This window comes from Neofelis nebulosa, chromosome 18 (genome assembly GCF_028018385.1).
Source record: "Neofelis nebulosa isolate mNeoNeb1 chromosome 18, mNeoNeb1.pri, whole genome shotgun sequence".
Lineage (NCBI taxonomy): Eukaryota > Metazoa > Chordata > Mammalia > Carnivora > Felidae > Neofelis > Neofelis nebulosa.
In genome coordinates this window covers 6,623,716-6,649,668 of record NC_080799.1, presented here as the reverse complement: position 1 = coordinate 6,649,668, position 25,953 = coordinate 6,623,716, and the positions used below count along the sequence as shown (strand labels likewise).

The following is a 25,953-nucleotide window of genomic DNA, read 5'->3' as shown; positions in this document are numbered from 1 at the left end:
GTAGTCGGGGTAGAGGCCAGAGGGAACATTCTGCTCAGTGTTCCAGGGAGTCTCCAACCCTGAGTCAGCTACATTCCTGCTGACGCGGGAGGAGGAGAGGATCCCAAGGAAAAGCAGCAGCAAAAGTATCCATAAAGATGATCTACAAAGGGTATTGATTTCCTGATCGACCACCACTGCCTAGATCAGGCTTATGGGGTTTCTATCAAGAATGTCTTCCTCCTCAGTAAAAAGTAATACAGAGTCAATTAAAAAAAAAAGTCACAGAGCAATAAAATCAACTGAATTGAGCCTCATGCCTGGGCCCTAAGGCATAAGGCTCAACTCAACAAATCAGGATGACAAAGTGGAGAAAAAAAAGCTATCATATCCATCAGAACAAGAAAGGTACAATAATTCAACTTGTGGGCGGCGCTTTGTTGTGCAGGGAAACTTTGGGGAATCTCATTCAAAGCAACGTCAGAAAGGCAAAAGTACAGCTCACCTGGGGTCCAGCTGAAAGGAACCCAGCTGCCATCTCTTGGTCTCTGGTGTTCACTGGAGGGAGGCCAGAACCAGCCTGAAGAACTGGCAGAGCTAAGCAAAGGGGGAAAAAAAGCATGAGAAAGATTAGTGCTGTCTTGTAGTTAGCTTGTTCAAAGGTGTCCACTGCCTGACACACAGAACCCAGAAACCTTAAGGAGACTCCACACAGACCTACCCTCTTCTCAACTGGGCAGATGGTCTCAACCCAATGTACCCTGGCCCTTGAAGGCTATTCATGTTCTCTGGTCACACTCTGGGAATAACCCTCTTTGAGATTCAGTAACACAATGAAGTCATACATTACTTTTAGGGATATGGTTTGTCTGCCCCCTTAAAAAATCCCCCTATATGTCACCTGCATATTTCCAGGAGGTTTCTAGAAGGGATGTGAGGGAAAGAAGAGAAGAAATGGTAAAAGAGCACAATCCCAGATATCCCCTGCAAAAATCAGAGAGTCAAGGTATAGAAAACAATTTCACTTCATCTGTTTCCTACTAAAGTCAAGGAAGTAATCAGGAAAACTCCTAATTACAGCTCACAGATAACTTATTTATCAACTGCTGGGCTTGTAAAGGAGGGTCACAAAGCACAGTTTTCTGCATCCTTACTTCTTTACTGTTCGCATCTTACCCTGCTCCTGGAAGGCTTGTGTCCCAGCTCCAGGGTCTTGACTGAGTTGCTCCTCAGTGCCTTGGTCTAGGCCTTGAATTCCTTCCCCATGGGGCATCCCCCACTCAGGCTTGACCTCCACTGGCCCCAGGTGAACACCTGGTTCCCAAGGGCCTCTGCAAAGTGCTGTCTCCTCCCGTTCTCCCTGCACGAGGCATGGAACCTAAGAACAGTCCCCAACACCTATTAGAATGAGGCCTGGGTGAGGGAGTTGAATTAAAACCTAAAAAGAGAACAAAGAAAAGGACCATTCCAACTGCAAGAGGAGGACAAAGCCGGCTCAGCTCTTCCCCAGGACATCAGTGAGAAGGTGAAAAAGAGGTTAACCTCTCTTTATCAGGCTCCGAGCAACTGTTATGTGTCCCTGCCCTTTTACAAGGGTCCCTCCTGCCTGCCTCAATACTGACCAAATTCCACCAGGAATAATATCACAGAGAGACTAAATATTGCTTGGTTGACAACTTTAGCCCAAAATGCTCCCTACTAGGAAATCCCCCAATTATAAATGCTGAAAGTAAAAAAACAAAGCCTTGATTCAGCAGTGTATTAGCTAGTGAGAAAAACTTGCTCTATAAACAGCGAGGAAAATCAGGACAACTCACACTGTGATACACTCACAAAAACAGGCCCTTCTTGGTCTACTTTTAAGCTCCTGAATTGGGAATAAAAAAATAATTCTTAGGATTACAGAGGAAGTCACGAATAACTGCAGTAGGAAAAGGAAGAATAAACTGAAGAAAGATGATTACTTGCAAGCAAAACAGTAATGTTCAGTCCTACTCTTTTCTTTCCCAGCCAACAATAAGGTGACTATACCACAGAATGACAAACATGTGGCCAGAGTCCCAAGGAAGCATCTGAGATGCAGTTACTTGGTGTCACCAGAACACCACCACAGAACCACTAACGTGAGCCACTTGAGCCAACGTCCCAGATATCGAAACAGCACTGTTGAGACAATGCTTCTTAATAATAATATTCACCCAATTGGAATTCCCCACTTTCCACATGCATCTCTGCCCAAAGAGAAGGAGTCTATGAGGGATCTTCAAATTGGTCATGACTACCTTCTTTGGGCCTGGGGCTCACAAAGGAAATATGGCCAGGCCTTTGTCCTGATGACCAGAAAGGAAGCTAACAGCTCTTCTACAGGCCCTGCATCTTCCTTGGGAATGGCTTCTCATGCCGAAAACTCCACTGCCCTCCAAAAAGTACCTCAGGGAGTCTGGGAGCAGATGAAGGAGACTGTACACCTCATCTACTCCCACTGCTTCTTCAAACCTTTCAATTCTTTAAATGTCCCCTTCCCATACCGACAAAACAAGACCCAGATACCCCCTTCTCACCCACCGCCTTGGCCTCCAACGTTCTCTCTGTGAAGTCCTCCACCATGGCCACAAGAGCCTTGCCACTCTCCAAGCCATGCTCCCGAATCCAGGCATAGAACTCCCGTGGCAGGATGGTCAGGAACTGCTCCAGCACCAGCAGCTCCATGATCTGCTCCTTGGTATGCAGCTCAGGCCTCAGCCACTGGCGACAGAGTTCCTGGAGTTCCCTGAGGGCTTCCTGAGGACCAGCTGCCTCCTGGTAGCGGAACTGCCGAAACCTCAGACGAAAAGTCTCAGGACTAGGGTCCTCCCTTCCCCTGGCCCATGGCAACTCTTTCTCCAGCTTTACCACAGGAACACCCATCTGTTGCTGGGGGTCTTCTGCCATCCCTGGACGCTCCTTTAGCATCTTCACACTCCTCCCAGAAGACTGAGGGACTATTGAGAAGACCAGACAAACAATAATGGCAGCATAAGTGAGACAAGGAAAGGTCAGTCCATCACAGTTCTTTGTCTACATCAATGGATATTCTGCTGGAGAGCATTAGTTTCTGTGAAGCAGAACAAAAGACTAAACATATATCCTGAAAATCATGCCAATTCAATTCAGTAAGTATTTGCTAACCACCTAGTATGTGAAGAAAAATGTAAAGAGTTTACTTTATACCCACAAACATTGTAGGATCTCATTAGGGAGATAACACTAAAATCAGAAAATATAAAATAGGTTATAATTAGATGAGTCACCAGGGCCTACTCTTCCAACACTGTAAGAATTAACACGTTCAACCAATATATGTGCCAGGCCTGCAGAAACTAGAAATATAATACAGAACAAGACAAACAAGGCACCTGCCCTTTGAAATTCATATACTAGTGCAACAGACAGAAAAAAAACAAATACAAGCAAATAAGTTAAAATTAAATGGAGATAACTTCTAGAAAGGAAATGTGTAGGATGGTCTGTTAATGGGGGATGAATAACTTAAAGAAGGCTCTTCTGAAGAGAGGACACTTAGGCTGAGACCCACCGATGAGCATAAGCCAGTCATTCAGAGATTTTTCCAGGCACCAAACTTGAGGTCAGAAATTACTCCACATGTCTGAGAATAAGGCAATGGGAGTGAAGCTTTGGCAAAGGTAAGTGAGGGACAGAGTCGCAGGAGAAGAAGTGACAGAGGCAGGCAGAACCAGATTATCCAGGAAATGGGCCACACTAAGAATTATGGCTTAATCTTCTTATTTTAGCAGGGAGCTATATGTTTTTACATTGCCTGGCGTAAAAGGTCATTTTGCCTGGCGTATGTCAACAGAGAATAGGTTAGAGAGAAAAAGAAGGGAAGCAGCACTTAACAGTGGTCCAAGCAGGAGATGATCAAGATGGTGGCAAAGATGCAGAAAGAGTCGAGACATATTTTGGAGGTGAAGCCAAAAGACTTACTGGTGGCTTGGATGTGACCATGTGTCACATGTTGAAAACAACAGAGTGACATATATGTCATTATAATTAACAAAAAGACTTTTAACTTGTATAGGCTTTACCATTTAGAAAGCCTGTGAACACACACATACAATTATGTATAGGGAGTATTACTCCCCTTTTCAAAGACGACACTGAAGATGTAAGAGGTTAGACGGCTGGCCGAAGTCTGCCTCCCAAAAGATACGGTACAGATGAGAAACACAGGAAGTCAAAATGAGAGAAAGGTTAACGTAGGTTCAACTACTCATGAAAAAGGTTTGGGCGCCTGGGTGGCTCAGTGGGTGGAGCGTCTGACTTCAGCTCATGTCCTGATCCCATGGCTCATGAGCTGGAGGCTGCTGTCAGCACAGAGCCTGCTTGGGATCCTCTGTCCCCTTCTCTCTGCCCCTCCCCCACTTAAGCTCTCTCTCAAAAATGAATAAAAATTTAAAAGAAGAAGAAGAAGAAGAAGAAGAAGAGGCTTATACCAGACTAGAGAATGAGTACTATTTAATTTCATGATGGGCTTGGGTTGGGGGTGAGGGGTATGTAGGCTGGGAGTCCAAAGTGGGGAAGGGGCTCCATTTTTAGAGGGAAAGACCACTCTTAATGCAACAGAGAATAAGCAACTGGCAGGAGGTTCCTCCGAAGCTTCTACTTAATATTCTATTGTGTGTTTGTGTACTTCTACATCCTTCCTAAACCTACTTTACGTTTTCAGTCGATTCATTTTTCATTTTGCTGCATCTATTGGGATTTCTCTTTCACGACTTTCTAGCTACTGCATTTCTTCACACCCCTATCGCATTACCGCACTACAGCACAAATGTTAACCGACGTGTCCCCGACGACCAAATTCTCTAAAGGCAAGAAAGGCCTTCATTCATCTTTCATCCCTGGTACTTCACGAAGAGAAAGAAGGCTTGAAAAGAAGTCATTCTTTATGTGAGTTTCCCACGTCTCGCTCTAAAATGACTACTTTCGATTTTCAGAGAGATCCGCGTCGGTTCAAGGTCTCGAGTTCGTGGACGCCCCCGCGCTGAGGTAACCTAGGCCCGGCGGGACCAACGTCGCTCCCACCTGAACCCCCGCGTCGCGCCCGCCGGGCCCCGGTGCCGCGGGAGGCAGCTCCGGGGAAACGCGCCGCCCGCTGTGTCAGCCCCGCCGCCTCCGCCAACGCCTCCGCGACCCGCAGCCGCACCGAAAGCCGGCCCCCACACCCGCCGCATCCGCCGCCCCGCGAAGCCCTGCGACGCCCCAGAACGGCTCTCACCCTCAGCCCCTCAGCCACGACGACCCGACCAGAGCCCTCAGAGACCGGATGTGGGCCGCGGACGCTGTCAGACAGGTGCGTGAGGGAAGAGCCCTTTCCGCTTCCTCTCTAGGGCTCTCGGAGGTCCGTGCGTCTCGGTGGTTGCTGGTCCTCTGGGGCTGTGCCTGAACGCGCGCCCGGACTGACTCGTCCCTAGGAGGCTCGCAGCAGTCAGGCCTTTAGGAGCCTCCGTGCCATTGCACCTGCTTTTTCTCGGTGAGGAGGACCCTCCAGACATACCACCGGACACGAAGCCTCCCTCAAGGGGCTTTGTAGTCCCGTCGGTCACCACGTGCATATTCGCGTACTTTGTCGCAGGGGCAGAGGGAGACGGAGGGAAGCAGTGAATATTATAGGTTCCCAGAAGAGGGGCCTCGACCCGAGAGTAGTTGGGAGGAGGGAGTTGGCCAGAGGAGCCGGCAACTCAGCTCAGTTTTGAAGGGTGGACCAAAAAGTGAGGTGAGTGTCCCCAGCAGAGGGAGCACGACGAGCCCAGCGAGTGTGGAGGGATTGCCGGCATTCCCACACCATCTTAGCCACTAGTGCAGGTGGTTAAACTAGGTGTTTCAGAGAACAGTTTAAAGGCAACGGGAAGCCGTGTAAAGGTTTAAAGGCGGGAAGGGACAGATTTTAGAAAGATGCTGCTGAGAACCCTTGGAGAAAGACTGAGCAAGAAAGGAAGGAAGTGGAAAATGAGAGGACCGACTGTTGGGTAAAACGAGGCTGAGTAAGTCAGTCCAGGAAAAAGAGGATGATGCAGACCTGGGGCAGTTGGTGACTAGAGCTTGCAAGGAGTGATTAGATAGGAAACTTATTGCGGAAGTAAAATTGCCAAGGTTTGAGGATTGATTGGATATGGAGGACGAGAGAGAAGATGGAATAATTCAGTAAATTATAAAGGCCATATATATGGATAAGAATGGACATTTAGGGACACCTGGGTGGCTCAGTTGTTTGAGCGCCAGCTCTTGATTTTAACTCAGGTCATGATCTCACGGTTTGTGAGATCAAGCCCCAGTCCCACATGGGGCTCTGCACTGACAGTGTGGAGCCTGCTTGGGGTTCTCTCTCTCTCTCTCTCTCTCTCTCTCTCTCTCTCTCTCTCAAAATAAATAAATAAACTTAAAAAAAATGGACATTTAAAAAGCAGACAACAGGCTGGTCATCTGGAAAGAGATAATATTGGGTCCACACCTTATACCACATACAGGGCCAAGTCCAACTGAGCTCACAGGATCTCAGATTCTTTTATACTACAAATTACATTTTCAGTCCACCTTGGAAATAGTTTCAGATAGCCTCCATCCACTAACATGCACTCACTTCTGAGAGATAGGAGACAACCTCGCCACTCAGGGCCAAATGAAACTGCCTGATTGGCTCAATCTGTCTGGGAAAATTGAGCTATTCCTAGTGATATCAAAAACATTTCTTCAGCTTGCCATGGAGAAGATACAGGGAAGAGAGCATTCTGGTAGAGGCAGGGGGAGATTGGATAAGATCACAGGTTTCCAGGGCAACTGTGGAGAGGAGAAAGGGGCTCCTGCTAATTGGGAAGAAAAGAAACATGGGTGATGGTCTAGGTTGGGGCTTAGCAAACTTTTTCTATGAAAGACCAGAAAGTGACTACCCTAGGCTTTACTGGACACATTTTCACATATTCTTCATCTTTACAATCCTGTAAAAATGTCAAAACTATGTTTAGCTGACAGCCAGTGCTAGATGACACAAAGCCTGTAGTTTGCTGACCCCTGAAGTAGATGGTTTTAAAATTACTCTAGAGAGGTGTCTAAGGAGTTCATTCTTGGCCTCTTTCCTCGGTGATATTACCTGCTGAGAATGCAAGGGACAATGATCTATTGTGAGGAATGATGTAAGAAAAAATTGGAAGGTGAAGGGAAAGATTGTCAAGTAACACTGCACACCCAAGTGAAGGTAAAAACAAAACAAGTGACAGAATCAATCCACACAATTGTTTGCGCCATCTGGGGCAAATTTGCTTAAAACAAACAGGTGGATTAATGTAATGTTGGGATTTGTCATATGAGAGGATGGGGGTTCTGATGGGAGATGTTTGCATTGAGTGACCATGAGTACAAGCTGAGCAGAAAGGAGGGATGGAAACCAACAAGAACAACAAGGAGAAACTGAAGACTCAGAGGCAAGGATGAGGCCATGAGGCAGGTTTCAGGAACTTTTCCAGAAATGTTATAGCCAAACTAAGCATAAAATGCTTTCCTTTTTGTGTTCCATAAATAGAACCATGCTATATTCTGTTCTGCACTTTGCTTTTATTCACTAAATAACTTATTTTTCCTTATCTACATATATTGATCTACTCAGCTCTTTTTACCAGCTGCATAGTGTTTCATTGCATGGATTTGCCATGACTTCTGAAGACTCTTGGTGGACATTTAGGTTTTTTCCAGCATTAGGTTTGACCAGAAATCTAGAATGAACATTGTTATGTCATTCCTCTTTCACTTTTTGCAAATGAATCTTAGGATGAATTTCCATACATGAAATTGCTGAGTCTAAAAGTTATATGCATGTGGAATTTTGTTGGCTGTTGCCAAATGAATTACCCTACCTTACAGACTGCACCAATTTCCATTCCCAATGATGATGGGGAATAAGGTTCGTTTCCCTACAATCTCATCAACAATGGATGTTATCAAACCTTTCCATCTTTGCCAATCTGATAAGGGAAATAAATGGTGCCCCGATTTTTATTTTCACTTCTTAATTATAAGGGAAGTCAATCATTATTTCTGCCTACATTAGTTACTTGTATTTCTTTTCCTGTGAACTGGCTATTTTTATCCTTCCCTCTATTTTTGTTAGGTTATTTATCTCTTTCTTATTGATGTATGTGGTTCTTGCACATTAAGAAACCTAGCCCTTTTTCAAATGTCTTACAAATATTTTCCCAGTTTTCTTATTTAAAAAAAATTTTTTTTAATTTATTCATGTATTCTGAGAGAAAGCACGCATGCACATGTGCGTGAGCAGAGGAGGAGCAGAGGCATCCCAAGCAGGCTCTGTACTGACAATGCAGAGAGCCCCAGGCTTAGCTCGAACTCAGGAACCTTGAGATCATGACCTGAGCAGAGATCAAGAGTCATATGCTTAATAGACTGAGCCATCCAGGCACCCCTCCTATTTGTCTTTCTTAATGAACTTCATGCATTGCAAAAGATTATATGTTTTATATTTCAAATTCTTTCATCCTGTTTTTAAAATCTTCTGTTTTTTGCCTTCCATACTCCAAATGGCTAGGAAGTTTTCCTCAACACCATTTATTGAAGGATCTGTCTTTTCCTATATAAAGTCTCTATGTTCGCACTCCTATTCTGTAATCTATCTGTATCCTGTGTCAGGACCTGCCAAATTGTTTTCATAACTGCAGTTTTATAATTATCTTTTATATTTGAAAGAGCTTTTATCTACATCACTGGCCTTTCTTTTCCATGATCTAAACAGAAGATTTTTGAAGAAAAATTAAGAACATTAGTCTGAAAACTACAAAGGAAACCAACCTCATGTTCCTGGCCGAGAGATCAGAATATAACCAAGGGATTGCTAGGGAAATGGCATTGTCAAACAGAAGACCGATTTCAGGGATGGTGAGTAAATATGATGGCATTTTTTCTTTCTTTCTTTTCTTCAATTTTTTATTTAAATTCTAGTGAGCTAATGCATAGTGTAATATTGGTTTCAGGCATCGAATTTAGTGATTCATCACTTACATACGCTACCCAGTGCTCATCATAACAAGTGAAGGCATTTTTTCCTAGCAATGAACATGGTACTGAATGAATTGAGAGCGTTGTGAGGGCCTGAGAGAAAAGAAGGGGAAAGAGAAGAAGGAAGGGAGAAAGAGAGAGGGGCAGAGGCAGAGAAGAAGGAAATTATCTGACAAAAGACCAAAGAAATGAGGGTGTGAACTACAGAAATGGTGGGGCAGGGTGTGTGTGTGTGGGGGGGGGGGAGGTCATTACCACAGAAAGGAAACAGAAGAGGCAGTAGAATTTACTTAAAAATCAAACATTTAGGGGTACCTGCGTGGCTCAATCAGTTAAGTGTCCAGCTTCCGCTCAGGTCATAATTTCATGGTTCGTAAGTTTGAACCCCATATTGGGCTCTGCACTGACAGTGCTGAGCTTCCTTGGGATTCTCTCTCTGCCCCTGTTCTGAGAGCACTCTAAATAAATAAATAAACTTTAAGATAAACTTGAAAAAAATTTCAATAAAAATAAATAAATAAATAAATAAATAAATAAATAAATAAAACATTTAAAAACCTGTACTGGGTGCCTGGGTGGTTCAGTCAGTCAAGCCTCTGACTTCAGCTCAGGTCATGATTGATGTGGGAAACAAAGGCAAAAGGAAATGGCAGATAAAATTAAATTTCCTTATAACCTGCAGCCCATTACAAATACTTGAGGCTGGCAGAGTAAAATGTTTCTCCAGGAACTCCCTACTATCTTAATGCTAATGTTTTGCTAGAGGGAAAAACAACCTTAGATTGACAATACCTGGGCCACAGTGTCCTGGGAGTCTTCTTTAGCATATGAAAATCTCATTGGAAACTTCCGCTGGACTTTACCTCCCCCAACACCGTAATATATAACCAGTCTCTCCTCATGGTCCCAGGGCAGCTCCTCTACCCACCGGTCCTGTCGTGTGCTTTAATAAAATCACCTTTTTTGCACCAAAGACGTCTCAAGAATTCTTCCTTGGCCATCGGCTCTGGACCCCACAAACTCCACCAACACCCCGTAAAACCTCATCAATGATCTCAGGGTCCCTTCAGTTGGAGCCCCACATGGGGCTCACCACTGTCAGCGCAGAGCCTGCTTTGGATCCTCTGTCCCCCTCTCTGCCCCTCTCTCTCTCTCTCTCTCTCTCTCTCTCTCTCTCTCTCTTTCTCTCTCTCTCTCTTTCTCTCTCTCTCTCTCTCTCTCTCTCTCTCTCTCTCTCAGAAATGAACATTTAAAAAATAAAAAAATAAAAACCTGTACCGAATGAACATCAGAGGACCTGGGGTGTCAGGCCTGGCATTGGAGTAAATACTTCATCTCTCCAGTTCTTTAATTAAAAAAAAAAATGGGTAGAATTAAATCTGGCCTATCTTTAGCAAGACAAAATGGCCAATGTGAGGGATGTTTTGCATTAACTATAGAAATGAAGGTTAAGGGGTTCAAAGTGCTGGTATGGACAGTTTGGGATATTTTACTTATATTACCCCACTTATCCTTTAAGACTTAATATGAATTTTTGAATAGGTAAAACGTTTACATGATTTGAGAGTCAAAATCATATAAGTTACACAGAATTATTGCTCCTACCTCTGCCCACTCCTCCCAGCCCATTCCCTAATCTACCCCCATGTCTAAAGATTTATTAGTTCGCAAATACTAATATTGGTATATTTTTCCCTATCGTCTCCCCCTTTCTTACACAAAAGGAACTACATTAGATGCCTTGTTTTTTATCATGTAATATTTCCTAGAAAATGTTCCATGTCTATACATAGACATCCTCATTTTTTTAAAGCTAGTGTGGATGTAACAGAATTTAACATGTCCCCTAGTAATGGACATTTGAGTTGCTCATTCGATATTGCAATTAATATGCAGCAATTAATAACCCTGGACCAATGTCAGTTTTAAGTGTGTGTACAGGTATTATCTGTTAGATAAATCATGAAATTGAGATTGTTAAAGCACTAATTGATGAGGAGAACAAAGGCAAGAGAAAGTAGCCGAAATTAAATTTCCTTACAGCTTGAAGCTCAGATAAGATACCAGAGACACGTAGAATGTGACCTTCCTCAAGGAACTCATGGCTGCCTTAATGCCTTAATGTTTATGTCTTATTAAAGACTAAGAGTAAGCAACCAGGGTGCCTGAGTGGCTCAGTTGGTTAAGCGTCTGACTTCGGCTCAGGTCATGATCTCACCGTTCTTGAATTCCAGCCCCGCCATTGGGTTCTGGGCTGACAGCTCACAGCCTGGAGTCTGCTTCAGATTCTGTGTCTCCCTCTGTCTGCCCCTCTGCTGCTTGCACTCTCTCACATTGTCTCAAAAATAAATAAACGTTAAAAAAAAATTTTTTTTAAGACTAAGAGTAACCATATCTTTTTTTCATGTTTATTTATTTATTTACTTAGAGACAGAGAGAGAGAGAGAGAGAGAGCACTTGTGCATGAGAGCAGGTGGGGGGCAGGGGGAGGAGGGGCAGAGAGAGAATCCCAAACAGGCTCCATGCTGAGTGTTGCAGGGCTCAGTCCCACAACCTTGAGATCACAACCTGAACCCCTATCAAGAGACAGATGTTCAACCAACTGAGCCATCCAACTGCCCCAAGAATAACCTTATCTTAACAGCAGCTAGCCCCTCAAGGTCCCAAAAGCCTTGCTTCCAAATTCCTTAAAGAGTTAAACTATCCCTAACCCCCACTAATTAAAAAGTATATAATCAGCCACTCCTCACAATCTCAGTGCAGCTCTTTCTGCCCCTGGGTCCTGTCTCTGTGCTATAATAAAATAATTTGCACCAAAAAGTTTCAAGAATTCTTTCCTGGCCATTCGCTCTCAAACCCAAACTTCAAATCACATCAGTAATGCTTCCATAGCTTTGCAGACATTGCAAGATTCCCCTCAGCTGGGATCATGCCATTTTTGTCATTCCACCCACATCATGTGCCAGTGCCCATTATCCCCACAGCATAGCCAAAACAATGTGTTGTCTCAAAATTTTGACTTTTGCAAATCTCATAGGGAGAAATGGCATCTCGGTAGTTTTCTCTGTTTTTTGAAAATTCTGTGCTTTTTCTCCTTCTAATTTCTTTAACTTATTAATAATAGCTATTTTAAAGTTTGTGTCCACTAACCCCAATGTTTGGATAATCATGGCATCTGCTTCTATTGGTTATTGGTTATTTTTTTCTCTGATTCACATTTTTGCACATTTTGTATCATATGCCAGTGTTTGTGGGTAAAGGAAGTAAAAACTCTCCAGGTCTTCCGTGATGGGGCCGCACTTTGTTCCAGAAAAACTGTGTATTTCAATAAAAAACAAAACAACAAAGCACAGCGCCATCATGGAAGGAATTGATCATTTTGTATCAGTTGTCCCAGGTAACTGTTACTACTTTTCAACGTTTTTTTTTTTTTTTTTTTTTTTTTTTTTGGGACAGAGAGAGACAGAGCATGAACGGGGGAGGGGCAGAGAGAGAGGGAGACACAGAATCGGAAACAGGCTCCAGGCTCCGAGCCATCGGCCCAGAGCCTGATGCGGGGCTCGAACTCACGGACCGCGAGATCGTGACCTGGCTGAAGTCGGACGCTTAACCGACTGCGCCACCCAGGCGCCCCAACTACTTTTCAATAGAAAGGAAATCTACTTCAGAAACATTTTCTTGAATTTTCATTTTAAATATTTGTTTTGTCCCTTTATTTCAGTTTTTCCTCAGGGACTCCAATTTTACATATCTTGGATCTCCTTTATCTGTCTTTCATTGCTTCCACATTCTCGCTAAACCTTTTCATTTCTTTATTTCATTTTCTTCACTGTTACTACCCTTATGCTTTACGCCTCTTACTGTTCTAGTATCTCCTCTCTCTGGTGCTTCTTCTAAGTTAGTCTTCCTTCCCTTTTCCAGTTCTTTCTTGAATTCTCTCCATTCTCCTCTCATATTCCCTTGTTATCTGTCTCTCACCTTGTGTTCTCAGAATGTTCTTCTCTGAGTTCCTATAATTCTGATTCCCCCTAGCTGCAATTGTTTCATTAAATGTTTACATTTATCTCGGAATATTGTGTTATAATTTTCCTCTACTTTGTGGCAACACTTCTGGTGAGTTTTCTTCATATCCAGACTTTTACTTCTCTGCTTTAAAAAATTTTTTTTTAATGTTTATTTATTTTTGAGAGAGAGAGAGGAGGAGAGGGGCAGAGAGAAAGGGAGACACAGAATCCAAAGCAGGCTCCAGGCTCTGAGCTGTCAGCACAGAGCCCGACACAGGGCTCAAACCCACCAACTGTGAGATCACAGTTGAAGTCGGATGCTTACCCAACTGAGCCACCCAGGTGCCCCTTCTTTGTGCTTTTTTTTTTTTAAATAATAATACCTTTGTATTGATGTTGCTGTTTCACTCTTTTATTTGAATGAGTTTGATTTTCCTGGGCCAGCTATTTGCAGGAGTACCCTGTGGAAGGGGACTCAGAGAAGCAGAGTGTTCCCCACTTCTCAGTGTGAGGATTCTTCCACTGCTACATGGAAGGATGCTTTCTTTAATATATAGTTCCCTATGTAGCCAAGATTCCTCGGATTCTTACATCCTAACTTGGTTCAGAGGGATCATACTACACTCTCTTTCCTTCCTTCCATTCTCCAACACTACCAAGAGACACTGTCATCCACCTTCCCAGGTGGTCTCTCTTTTTAAAAAGCGGTGCTTCCTGGGGTGCCTGGGTGGCTCAGTTAGTTAAGCCTCTGACTTCAGCTCAGATCATGATCTCATGGTTTGTGAGTTTGAGCCACGCGTCAGGCTCGGTGCTGACAGCTCAGAGCCTGGAGACTGCTTCAGATTCTGTGTCTACCCCTGTCTCTGCCCCTCCCCTGCTCACTCTCTGTGTCTCGCAGTCTCTCAATAATAAATAAAGGTTAAAAATAAATAATAAATAAATAAATAAATAAATAAATAAATAAATAGTGGTGCTTCCTTAAAAATTTCCTTTGATAGACTCCCAGGCACTTTCTGTGCCTTCTCTGCCCACCCCGCACATGTGCCCCACCCTGTTGCTTCCCTATCCTATTCATAGCCATTTCCTCTCAAGGTGGGTCCTTCTCAGAAATCTGAAGGTTCATATTTGCTAGTGGCTTTTTTAGCTTGCCACCACTAGGGCCTCTGTGTATTCTCTGACCCACTCCCCCTTGCTCACCATGCTGGTCTCCCAGCTGTAGCTTCCCATACTGGTTCTGCTGGCTTAGTGCTTTGGGCTGCAATTACATATTTTAGAGTTTGTAAGTTTTCTCTGTTCCTAGTTTCACTGATAATTATAGTTCCTGTATGGGTTTTTGGGTTGTTTTCTAGGAGGAAAAGTGGGCAGACTAGAACTAGGCTGTCACCATATCCCTGCAAGAAACTCTCAAGATACCTTTTGGAGAGAAATGTGGTAAGAAACTAAAAACAATCTAAAACATTAAGTGGCTATTTTTCTGGTGTGTATGTCTTGGCTTCTCTGCTGGGGTGTGAGCCTCTGGAGAACAGGAACTAGCCCCTGTGGTGCATGGCACAAGGTCCACCTTTAATGGCCACTGGCTAACAGTCACAGCAAAGCCCACTTGACTCTAGCCTTGCCCACCACATGCCCCTCCAGATACACGGCTCCCCATACTTGTTTCTGAAGTTGCACTGCTTAAGTTGCAAGAGCTTTTCCCATATCTGTGTTCTTTAGAGAGCAAAGTGGGAAGGCGTTGCTGATTGGTACTGTTCAGATGAAAAATGGGTATGAAGCCAGCAGAGGACTTGGATCACTGTTCTATCCCCTTCATTGTCCTAAGGCATTTGTACTTACCAGCTACACCAGGGAGCTAAGAGCTCCCCATTCTGTAAGCACCAGGAGGACCATAAAGGGGACACGTTAGAGATGCCCTCAGGAGGTCTCAGGCTCTAGTGAGAGGAGGCAACACCCATACATTGGTTGGCTAACTTGCCTGTGCTTCCTCCAGAGCACAGACCCATTAGGCTCAGACTTCCAGATCTGGGAGCTCAATCCTGAGAAGCGTTCACCCTTTAACCACTCCCAGCCCTTCCCTCTAACACAGACTTAGGAAGTTTCCTGCACTGAGTCCCATCTTTGTCTGGGGACATCACTTTTTTCTTATTAATGTCACTAACTCAAACACCTTCTGTTGTTTTTGCTTTTGTTGTTTTGTTTTTGTTTTACAAAAGCTGACTTCACTTGACCATTTTGTAATATTCCTTCCTCCCTTCCTGTCCTCCAAGCTGGTATGGATTAAAAGACAGTAGTCCTTTTATTGAAAACACTTGCCTCCCCACCCCCCCCCCAAAAAAAAACCACTCAGGAAACTCAGAAAAATTCAAAAAAATGTTTTAAAGAATTGCAAATACAAGCAAGACAGAATCACTGTGAGTGTGGGGAAGTGGAACATGGATCTGACACTCAGGAAGCTCACCAAAAGCAGCAGAAACTGGTTGCCACTTACGCCTCCACACACGCACTCACACAGTGAGTGAGGACGCTCTCCTGGACTAGATAATTGTTTCTTCCTTCAGCAGTGTCTCCTTTTGTATTGAGCTCAGGTCTCCTCCCAGACTCTCCATATTCTCCAGGTGTATGACCCCTTGGGTCTCCTGGATACTCTGGGAATTGGGCAACAAACGGCAGCGAAGGCAGGCTGCTTCTTGAAAGAGGCAGATGGCACCTGGGTGACAGCGAAAGTTCAGGTCAGAGTTGAGTTGAGCTCTCCGTGCCCTAGAGGTCAGGCACTCCCTCCTTTAATGTGTGACCCCTTCTGGTCTGCACCCACCTTCCCTAGTTCTCCCCTCCGATGTAGAGAATTACAGAGATAGATGGGAAAACAGGACCCATCACAAGACAAGGCATACAAATAGATGGATAAACTCACAGAACCACAGCCAGTGTTGGAAGGCATCTTAGCAACTGTCTAACTATTAATAGGCAAGAAAAAGAGGTTTAAGAGAGGAAGGTCAAACATAAAGCCCAGGCTTTTTGATGCAACTCAAGACCCTCAGTAAAGTAAAATGGAAGAAGAGAATTGATGTCATAAAACAAATAGAGGTATCTTGAGTGAACAGTAAATGCTGTATTAAGGTTAAGACTCAGATAAAGGACAACTTCTATTTTCAGCAATATAGCAGACTACATACCCTCCCACTAAAAATGACAAAAATTCTAAATAAGATTTTTCTTCAAAAACTAATTTGTAAATATATCAGCGAACTGGCATCAGAGTAAGGCATTCTTAGAAACAAAACCCTAGTGAAAACAGGAACCTAGAGAGTTAAGCAAGCACACAATTAGCCTTCACCTTGGAGACATACACTCAACTCCGGTGACCCTGAGTTTCCATTCTGCGGGCCTTTTGGGACACAGAAAATGAGAGGAAAAGCCCAGGGCCTACTCAAGATGAATCTAACAAGGGTCTACAAAGCTAGAACTTTGAAGTTACCAAGATTGACTAAGAACTCATAAACAGAGGCTAGCTGTTATATGGATCTGCAACTACACAATACCTATGTGATTCTAGGCTAGTTGTGCATATAAGCACCAAGCAGAAACAAATGCAGATCCCTTTTTGATAAAATACTTTATATACAGGCTTCAAAGGATTTCCACCAAAAAATATTTTTTTTCAAGGAAAATAATTCACAGTCAAAAATCACAACTGTACCAAGAAATAAGATGCCATAAGCAAAAGCCTGCAAAAACAGCAGCCAACAGACAGAGACTTGTATTTCAGTTGTTAAACTTATAAGACACAGAATGTAAAGTATGTTTAACATGTATAATAAAAATATATTTATAGAATAGATTAAAAATATAAGTAGAGAAAAGAGTATAAAAATAACAAGAATTAAGGAAAAATATAACTTCTGGTTATAAAAACAGATTGACTAAAATAATTAATGGATAAGTTAAATAGCAGATCAGACACAGCTAAAAAGTGAATGGATTAAATTGAAGATACATCTATATAAGTTATTCAGAATACAGCCCAGAAAGACAAAGAGATAGAAGGGGGGAAAAAAAAGCAAAGAAATGGAAAGCAAGAGAGAGAGACACACACACAGGATACAGTAACAAAGTCTAACATACGTCTTCCTGGAAAAGAGAGAAAGAATATAGAAAGAAGATAAAAATATTTGAGAAATTCTGAAAGACATTACTCCTCAGACTCAGTTCACACCACAAATCATAACACAAATATCTACACTCTGCAAAATGCCCAAGAAAGCCTTACAGAAAACAAAGAGTGCCTCAAAAAGAATGATATAGGGGTGCCTGGGTGGCTCAGTCAGTTGAGCCTCTGACTTCGGCTCAGGTCATGATCTCACAGTTCATGAGTTCGAGCCCCACGCTGGGCTCTGTGCTAACGGTGTGGGGCCTGGAGCCCGCTTCAAATTCTGTGTCTTCCTCTCTCTCTGCCCCTCCCCAACTTGTGCTCTCTCTCTCTCTCTCTCTCTCTCTCAAAAATAAACAAACATTAAAAATTTTTTTTAATGATATATTGTTTAAATGTTTATTTATTTTTGACAGAGAGAGAGAGAGAGCATGCGAGAGAGTGGGGGAAGGGCAGAGAGAGAGGGAGACACAGGATCCGAGCATACTCTGCACTGACAGCAGACAGCCTGATGCGGGGCTCGAACTCACGAACCTCGAGATCATGACCTGAGCCAAAGTCTGACACTCAACCGACTGAGCCACCCAAGTGTCCCAAAAGAATGATATTTTTACAGAGTCAGCTTAACAACAACAATGGAAGTGGTAAAGTAATAACAGAATATCTTGAATGCTGTGAGAATACTGTCAACTTAAAAATGTAAGTACAGCAGGCCGCCTGGGTGGCTCAGTTGGTTAAGCATCTTGATTGGGCTCAGGTCATGATTTCGCAGTTCGTGAGTTTGAGAGTGGGATATTCTCTCTCTCTCTCTCAAAATAAATAAACTTAAAAAAATACTATCTAAAAAAATGTAAGTATGGCAAAATTAATTTTAGTGAACAAAAATGAAAGGAAGATAATTTCATACAAACAAAATATGAGAGAAAGTGTATCTCTAACTGAACCTCACTAAAACACATTTTAAAGGATGTATTTCAGGCAGAAGGACAGAGGGTCCTTAGACAGAAGGTCTGAGGTTTGATGAGCATCTAAACTGATAAATATGTGGGTAAATTTAAACAAATAAATATTAAATGCATAAAGTAACAATACTGTCAAATATATAGAACTAAAAAGAAAACAGAAGAAACTAAAACATTGTGCAAAATAGCATATAAATTAGGAGGGAAGTACCTTGTATTACTTATGAAGAAAATAAATGTGTTGATGAACTTCCAACTTTGTTAAGTAAACGTATTAAAATGTCAAGAGTAACTACTACAAGAATACAAATAGATTCCATAACTTCCAAACTAAAGAGGGGGAGGATATAATGAGAAATGTATAGATAAAAGTCAATCAATTAGAAGCAAGGCAAGAGAGGTGGGACTGGGGAGCAGAAAAAATTGAAAGCAAGAGGTAAGGTGGTAGAAAAAATACAAATATGGGGCACCTGGGTGGCTCAGTCAATCAGGTGTCCGACTCTTGATATTGGCTGAGGTCATAATCTCACAGTTCTTGAGATCGAGCCCCACGTTGGGATCTGCACTGGCAGTGTGGAGCCTGCTTGGGATTCTCTGTCTTCCTCTCTCTCTGCCCCTCTCCCACTCTCACTCTCTCTCTCTCTCTCAAAATAAATAAAATAAACTTCAAAAAAAAAAAAGGATCAACGTATCAGTAGTCATAATAAATGTCAGTCAATAATAAATGCTCCAGTTAAAAGACAAAGAGCGTAGGGGGAGCCTAGGTGGCTCAGTGGATTAAGTGCCCGACTTTGGCTCAGGTCATCATCTCACAGTTCGTGAGATTGAGCCCTGAGTCAGGCTCTGTACTGAGAGCTCAGAGCCTGGAGCCTGCTTCGGCTTCTGTGTCTCCCCTTCTCTCTGCCCCTCCCCCGCTTGTATTCTCATTCTCATTCTCTCTCTCTCTCAAAAATAAACATTTAAAAAAACAAAGATTGTAAGACTAGATGAAAAAATACAATCATAAGCTATGTGTTACATATAAGTAAAAGATCAAAAAGATACATAACAGGCAAATACTAACCTAAAGAATGTAGAAATAGCTAGAGTAATATCAGATAAAACAGACTTTAACAAAAGGGATTTCTAGAAATAAAAAAGATCATGGCATAATGATTAAATAAAAGTTCAATTCACCAGTAAAACAGAACAATTCTAAATCAAGATTTGAACAATATAATAAACAAGCTTGATCTAATGTTTATAAGTGAAAAGTTGTATTCAACATAAAACATGAAAGTGGACCTCAAACTAGACTATAAAACATGTCTCAATAAATCTGAACACATTAGGATTATACAGACCATGATCTCTCATCAAACTGAAATTAAGTTAAAATCATTAACACAAGACACAGTAAAAAATTATATGCTTAGAAATTTAAAAGTATATTTTAAAATACTTCATGGATCCAAAATATCATAAGGGGAACTGGAAAATGTTTGAAATAGAACAATAACATAAAATATTACATATGAAAATGGGAGATTCAAATAAAGCAATTCTTACAGGGAAATTAGAGCTTTAATTGTCTACTTAGAAAAGAAGAAGTAAGCCATGAGTTTAGATTGTGATTTAAGAAGCTGGAAACGGAATAGCAGAATAAATGCAAAAAAGAAGTAGGGAAGGAAGTTCAAAATAAGAAGTAAAAATTAATTCAATAGAAAACAAACATAAAGGGGCGCCTGGGTGGCGCAGTCGGTTAAGCGTCCGACTTCAGCCAGGTCACGATCTCGCGGTCCGTGAGTTCGAGCCCCGCGTCGGGCTCTGGGCTGATGGCTCGGAGCCTGGAGCCTGTTTCCGATTCTGTGTCTCCCTCTCTCTCTGCCCCTCCCCCGTTCATGCTCTGTCTCTCTCTGTCCCAAAAATAAATAAAAAACGTTGAAAAAAAAATTTTTTAAAAAAAAAAAGAAAAAAAAAAAAAAAGAAAACAAACATAAAATATGAAGGTTCAAGAAAGCTTAAACCTGGTTCTTTGAAAAGACTAAAAATATGGTAAACCTCTGACAAAATTGGCAATGAAAAAAGAGAAAATTAGGTATGAAAAAAGAAGCACATCACTACAGGTGCATCACAAAATAAAGAGTTAAAAAAGAAAACATTTTGAATAAACTTATGCCAATAAATTTCAAATTTTAAACAAAATGTATAAGCTTATAGACATATATAAATTACTGAAACTAACTCAAAAGGAAATAAAATACCTGAATAGTCCTATAGTCATTTAAGAAACTGAGTCGTGAGCTTAAAATTCTCCCACAGAGAAATACCATATTCCCTCTACAGGCAAGCTTAGTTATACAATTAAATACTTAAGATGGTAAAAATGAATGAACCTTAAGAGTTCCTCATATTACCATGGAGGTTACAATGTTGATCAAACATAACAAGTTCCAGAGGAATAAATATAGTATGATTATACAAAGTTTTAAAACATGTAAGACTAAGTAATATATTAAGGATATATATGTGTGTAGTAATATGATTATCATAAATTGCAGAATAATTGGTTCCCGAGGGGAGAGAGGAGGACAAGATTAGGAAGAGCCACATGGTTGAGGGGGCAGGACTTCAAAGATTCTTAATATTCTAACATATTTCATTAATGAAGACAAGTCAATTTTCTTCACTTAACATCTCTGAAATAAGGATGTGCCTTACAAGTTATACCACCTTAGAATTATTCCTAGCATCCTTTTTTCTCTTTCAGTGGTAAATAAAATAAAGGTGTAACTTACAAACAATGGATTCCATGAAAATATGGCTAGTTCTTAAACTATATGGTGGAAATGGGTGCACAGTTTATTTTTAATTACCTCTTATATATTATAAATGTTTTTATATATTCAGTGTATAATAAAATCAAGTTAACACAGATTATGTCATGGGTCAGATTAATATAGTAGGAAGAAGATTAGGAAAAAGGACAAAATTAAATAGGATTGAGACTTAAACGGTGATGGTATATAAAATAAGAGAGTGAAGCGAGACTGAGGTGAATAAGATTGTAGATTCCGAGATAGAGATAGAGATATGCATAGAAACCCTTAGGAGCCAGGACACTGTAAGAATATGAGATCTGGAGGTTGGTTCCAAAGTCAAAGAGGAGGAAGATGGGATATAGGGCTGAGGCTCTAGAGCAGTGCTGTTGAGTAGAACTTTCTGCAACGATGGAAATATCTGCATCTGCACCATTCAATATGGCAGCCACTAGACACATAATAATGTGGTTACTGAACATCTGAAATGTGGCTAGCATGGCCGAGAAACTGAATTTCTATTTATTTCATTTTAAGTAATGAAATGGCCACAAGTAGCTAGTGACCACAGTTTTGGACAGTGTTGCTCTAGAGTGTCCATGGCTTCTGAATCCAGACAGAGGGCAGGGAGAAGGGCACCAGCCCCAGGACACTCACCAGCCACTATGAACAGAAGGATGGCAAAGCCCAGAACGTAGTAAGGCCACTGCACCGAGAACTTGGGGGGGCTGGGCTTCATCCTCAGATTCTGGATCTCCAGGGCATGCAGCAACAAGGCCAGGAAGGCACTGGCCCCTGCAGGGTCATAGGGAAGCACTCTTGATCTCCTCACATGGTTCCCACCTTTGCTCTTAATCAGAGTCACATGGCTTACAGCCTGTATGGTTCCTACATGGAGGCTCCTTTCTCCAGCCCACACCTGTGCCCTCTCAGAGTCAATAACCTCTACCCCACATGCCTGTCTTGCCCTCCTTCCCAACACATTTCAAAGCCCATGTGCCTCACCTCCCAGAGGCCCCATAACCAGAAATCCCTTTCCCGGGTACCCTCTGTGCCTGTGCCATTGGCTGACTCCAGACGGGGCCCTCTGGGTGTGATGCTTTGGGTGCAATTCAACCTGATTTTCCCACTGTGAGCGTTCCACCTCCTCCATGTGATGGGAGCCTCCCAGGGTAGGGCCTTGGCCAGCCTTTTAAAGTCAAAAGGTTCCAAAGGGCAGAGATGGTGTCTTCCATCCATTCATCCAACAAACACTTATATTTCACTCACATATTTCACTTGTGTATTATCATTCTGTGTCAGATTCTATGACAGTCACTGGGATAGAGATTATGGTAAAAAGACCCCCAGAAAAATGACCCCAAGCCAACATAGTGAGGGTGGAGCTAGCTGGAAGTACAGGGTGCTGTGCAGCCTCAGAGAGAGGGACTGTGATCTGGGGTGGGGGGGAAGGCTGCCTTAGAGAAGGCCACAGGTGAGAGGGTCCCTAAAAATTCTCTCTCCTGACACCACAGAGACCAACCATCTCCCTGCCTTTGGGCCCCTCCCCAGCCCCTTCCCAAGGCTGAGGCCTGCCTGACAACAAGGCTTGCCTGCCTGTTCCACACCTGTGAGGAAGCTGATGAAGGCTGACACCAAATTGTGCTTCCGGGTCCTCGGAAACAGCTGAGATGCAAAGGACACCAGGATGAAGGTGGTGAGGAAAGACAGGACAACCGCGGACAGCAGGAAAACGCGGCCGAGAATGATGTACACTGTGGGGGAGGGGAGGCTGGGCTGCAGCTGGACACCTGACCCGTGACAAGGGACAGAGCCCCGCAGAGCCTGCAAAGAGAAGCCCCCCCACCAGCTTACCACCCTCAGTCCCACAGCATGGCCTGGGACCCCAGCTCTGACCCCTCCGCTTTGCCCCCAACAATGAATGCTCTGGTTCAAACATTTTGTTCCCCGTGACATGGAAGTGTATGGGGAAAAAAAAATTAGATGGACAAACAGCCATTTTAGTAAGCAACATAAATGATACAAGTTGCATGTGGAAATGTGAAGAACTCCATCAATACTGGTCACACTGAAATAAGTGGCTGGTGCAAATCAGAACCTGTGAGGTTGAGATGTTCTGAACTCTGTGGGGAATGCTTATTTAATTATCCCAGTTAACACAAGTCATGAAATAGATCCAAAATAGCAGAGCAAGGGACTTGATGACAGGGTGATTTATTCCCCTATTATTGGCATGATTCAGACCCATGTTAAAATGAGGTTTTTAGGGTTTCTTTGTTTGGGGGGGTTGGTGCAAAAAAAGATGATTTTATTAAAGCATGGGGACAGGACCCATGGGCAGAAAGAGCTGCCGTTAATATGAGTTTTTATAGTCCTCTAAGCACGCAGAGATGGACAGCTGGGGGTGGGACAAAAAGACAAACGTATCACTAAACTCCCAAGACAAAGGTATCACTAAACTTCTAGAATCTACTCTTGGGCTAAACCAATGGTTTTCAACTGAAGGCAGGTTTGCACCTCCTCATCCCGGGGATATTTGGCAATGCTAAGAGGTAAGTTGGTTGTCACAACTGAGGGTACGGGGTGCTACTGGCATCAAGTGGGCCGTATAGGGCAGGGGTGCTACTAACTGTCCTGCAAACAACAGGAGAGCCCCGCAACAAAGATTTTCCAGCCAAAGTGTCAGTAGTACCGAGGCTGAGCAACTCCAGGTCAAGGAGCTCACACAGTGTGGCCCATCTTCCCCCAAAGAGGCTTCTCCTCTTCTGTTATCAGGAGAGAACCCCTATATCCCCCAGATTCACCTCCTTTCCAAGACAGACATCCCCCTGACCCTCTCAAGCCCCTATAAAAACACAGCCTCGAGTGCATCCACAGTCCACTGAGCTCGTATTTCTGTGCATTCCCTTCGAAATGTGGTCCTCAGGCCTGAGCACATTCTCTGTAGAGCAGCCACCCACAGTCGGACAGGTGTTTGACAAGTGAGGCTGAAATCCAGCCTCACAGAGTAGGGCAGGACCCCCGCCCCTCCATCCTAGATGGAGCCAGCCCTACCCCGCAAATAAACTTTGTTGCTGACACATTTGCTCCTGACCCTGGTGGTCAACCTGATATTATCAACCTTCTCCTGGCCACTACTTTCCTCTAACCCCAAAAGTAGAGACTCAGAAAATGCCCTTAGGGGCTTATTAAATTCTGTCCTCTCTGTCACCCAAAGTGCCCACACTGGCCCCATCTCCCTCTGCCCCATCCCCACCTCCATCCCTCCTTACCTGATAAGGGTCGAGGCTTCCAGCATTTGATATGGAAGCAGTTCTCAAACAGGCCACTGAAAAACACTTCATGGGACTCCTCGTTTACAAGCCGCACCCAGAAGGGAAAGATGGAGACCAGCAGTATAAGCAGGTAGCCCAGGGAGGTCAAAGCTGGGGCTATGGCCCACGTGAACCCCTTCATGTCCTTGTCCTCCAAAGTCAGTATCACCTGTTCAAGGGAAAAGTGAAGGCTTCTCAAGTGGAACACAGGGAAGGAGATGATGCCTGCACAAACGGTAGCACATATGTGAGGCTCGGGAAATGTTGATTTCCTTGCCTGGATAAACTTTACAGCCTCACAGACTTCTTCAGCAGACCTAAAAAAATGCATAAAACATTTTTTTTTGCCGCTAAGTCACTGGGTGATCTTGGGTAAGCAGGGTCCCTTCTCTGAGCCCTAATTTCCACCTCAATAAAACGAGGATGTTGGAATGGGCCATCCCCGAACCCTTCCAACCCTAAAGTTCTCACTGCTCAGTTCTGTTAACTACCACCCACCTACAAAGACCCTCTCCACTAAGCTTGGCAGGCAGCTAACAGTTAAGAGCTTTGGGGATTTCAGAATGATGATGAGAGAGATAATAAGGTTGGGGTCTGAGGTGCAAAGCCCTTAGTGTGAGGGGTTGCTCTCTCCAGTCCTCATTCTGTGTGAACATCCATGCTCAGGCCCCACACCTGGAAAGGCTCCAATGCAGACCCCCCAAACTGCAGCCAGGGCAAGAAGAGTCTCTAAGGCTGTGGGACCTGCTGATCACCACAAATAGGACCAGCCTAATGGCAGAGGGTGGAGTGCGGGTGCCCTCCTGCACCTCCTACCCAAACACGCTGCGTATAACCAGGTACACAGAGTGCTCTTTGAGTGCTGGCAGAGTGGTTTGGAAACATCCCAATGTGCTTTCACCTCCTTCCTGTCACTACTTTTTCTTGTTCCCACCTGAACAACTTCATCCTTCCCTCTCTCCAAAGCTCCCCTTTAGACGCTCCCTCCACCCTCCAGGCCTCACTGATGAGTCACTTGAACTTCAGGGCCCCAGTCTCCTTTGCTCTCAAATGATGGGAGTCGGTTGGCCCGGAGAGCAGTCCCAGCTCTAAAACTGTCCGGTATAAGTCATAGCTACATCTTGACCCCCCCTGCTCTGGGTGGGACGGAGGACACTGGACATTGTCTTTCAATGGTCTGTGTCCTGCCTGCCCCCTGCCCCCCCCCCCCCCCGCAACCTCAATTTGTCTAAAACCGCCCTTCGTGTTTTCCCCATTTCAGCCATTCTCCATCACCACATGCTGGCATGGAGCGTGTGCCGGCCTCTCCCTGTCTCCATGTCCCCATCTCATCCGCCTTCCTTGTCCTCCCAGGCTTCCTCTCTGAAAGTCCCCACACCCACACTGTTCCTGCCCCATGCCCACAGGTCTCCCTCCACTCCTGGAATACCAGAGCCATCCCCAACTCCTCCAGCCTCCTTCCCCACTTTCCTCCTCAAAGCCCAACTCTCCTGTGAAGCTCAGCCTGGTCCTGGCCACTACACACAGCCCTCCCAGCCATCAGCCACTATCCATTCCCTCCACACTTACTGGACGCCCCATGACCAGCTTAGGCCAATGGGGGTGATTCAGGGATGAAAACAGACAGGAACTTGCAGGCTCTTGGTAACTACGGGGTGAGAGACACAAAAACACGTCACAAGGTGCAAT

At 43.6% G+C, this 25,953-nt stretch overlaps 2 protein-coding genes and 1 long non-coding RNA gene across 12 annotated transcripts in view; 1 reads left to right on the top strand and 2 right to left on the bottom strand.

Annotated features, from left to right (window-relative positions):
* Window positions 1–5,368, bottom strand: part of ZSCAN25 (zinc finger and SCAN domain containing 25) — a 93,001-nt gene extending 87,633 nt beyond the window's left edge. For 3 of the 5 annotated variants that reach the window (XM_058710480.1, XM_058710481.1, XM_058710477.1), the window contains exons 1-4: window positions 4,796–5,112; window positions 2,545–2,960; window positions 1,156–1,357; window positions 485–576 (exon numbers count right to left, since the gene is read on the bottom strand). In XM_058710480.1, the coding sequence (XP_058566463.1) occupies window positions 485–576; window positions 1,156–1,357; window positions 2,545–2,931 (681 nt within the window). In that variant the 5' untranslated portion in view covers window positions 2,932–2,960; window positions 4,796–5,112. Of the gene's footprint in view, window positions 1–484; window positions 577–1,155; window positions 1,358–2,540; window positions 2,961–4,795; window positions 5,113–5,257 lie in introns of those variants that run through there. The other 2 variants (XM_058710478.1, XM_058710479.1) reach the window with 2 other exon arrangements.
* Window positions 5,210–20,935, top strand: LOC131500912 (uncharacterized). 2 transcript variants are annotated; one of them, XR_009256527.1, is made up of 4 exons: window positions 5,210–5,332; window positions 8,780–8,922; window positions 14,396–14,477; window positions 20,693–20,935. It is a non-coding gene; the product is annotated as an uncharacterized LOC131500912 (long non-coding RNA). The 2 variants fall into 2 exon arrangements; XR_009256526.1 differs by lacking the exon at window positions 5,210–5,332 and adding an exon at window positions 5,375–5,512.
* TMEM225B (transmembrane protein 225B) overlaps window positions 15,401–25,953 on the bottom strand; it is a 33,299-nt gene continuing 22,746 nt past the window's right edge. For 3 of the 5 annotated variants that reach the window (XM_058710490.1, XM_058710489.1, XM_058710491.1), the window contains 6 exons: window positions 25,834–25,912; window positions 24,223–24,433; window positions 22,558–22,774; window positions 21,997–22,139; window positions 21,608–21,745; window positions 15,401–15,750 (listed from right to left, as the gene is read on the bottom strand). In XM_058710490.1, the coding sequence (XP_058566473.1) occupies window positions 15,578–15,750; window positions 21,608–21,745; window positions 21,997–22,139; window positions 22,558–22,774; window positions 24,223–24,433; window positions 25,834–25,845 (894 nt within the window). In that variant the 5' untranslated portion in view covers window positions 25,846–25,912 and the 3' untranslated portion in view covers window positions 15,401–15,577. The remainder of the gene's footprint in view (window positions 15,751–21,607; window positions 21,746–21,996; window positions 22,140–22,557; window positions 22,775–24,222; window positions 24,434–25,833; window positions 25,913–25,953) is intronic. The other 2 variants (XM_058710492.1, XM_058710494.1) reach the window with 2 other exon arrangements.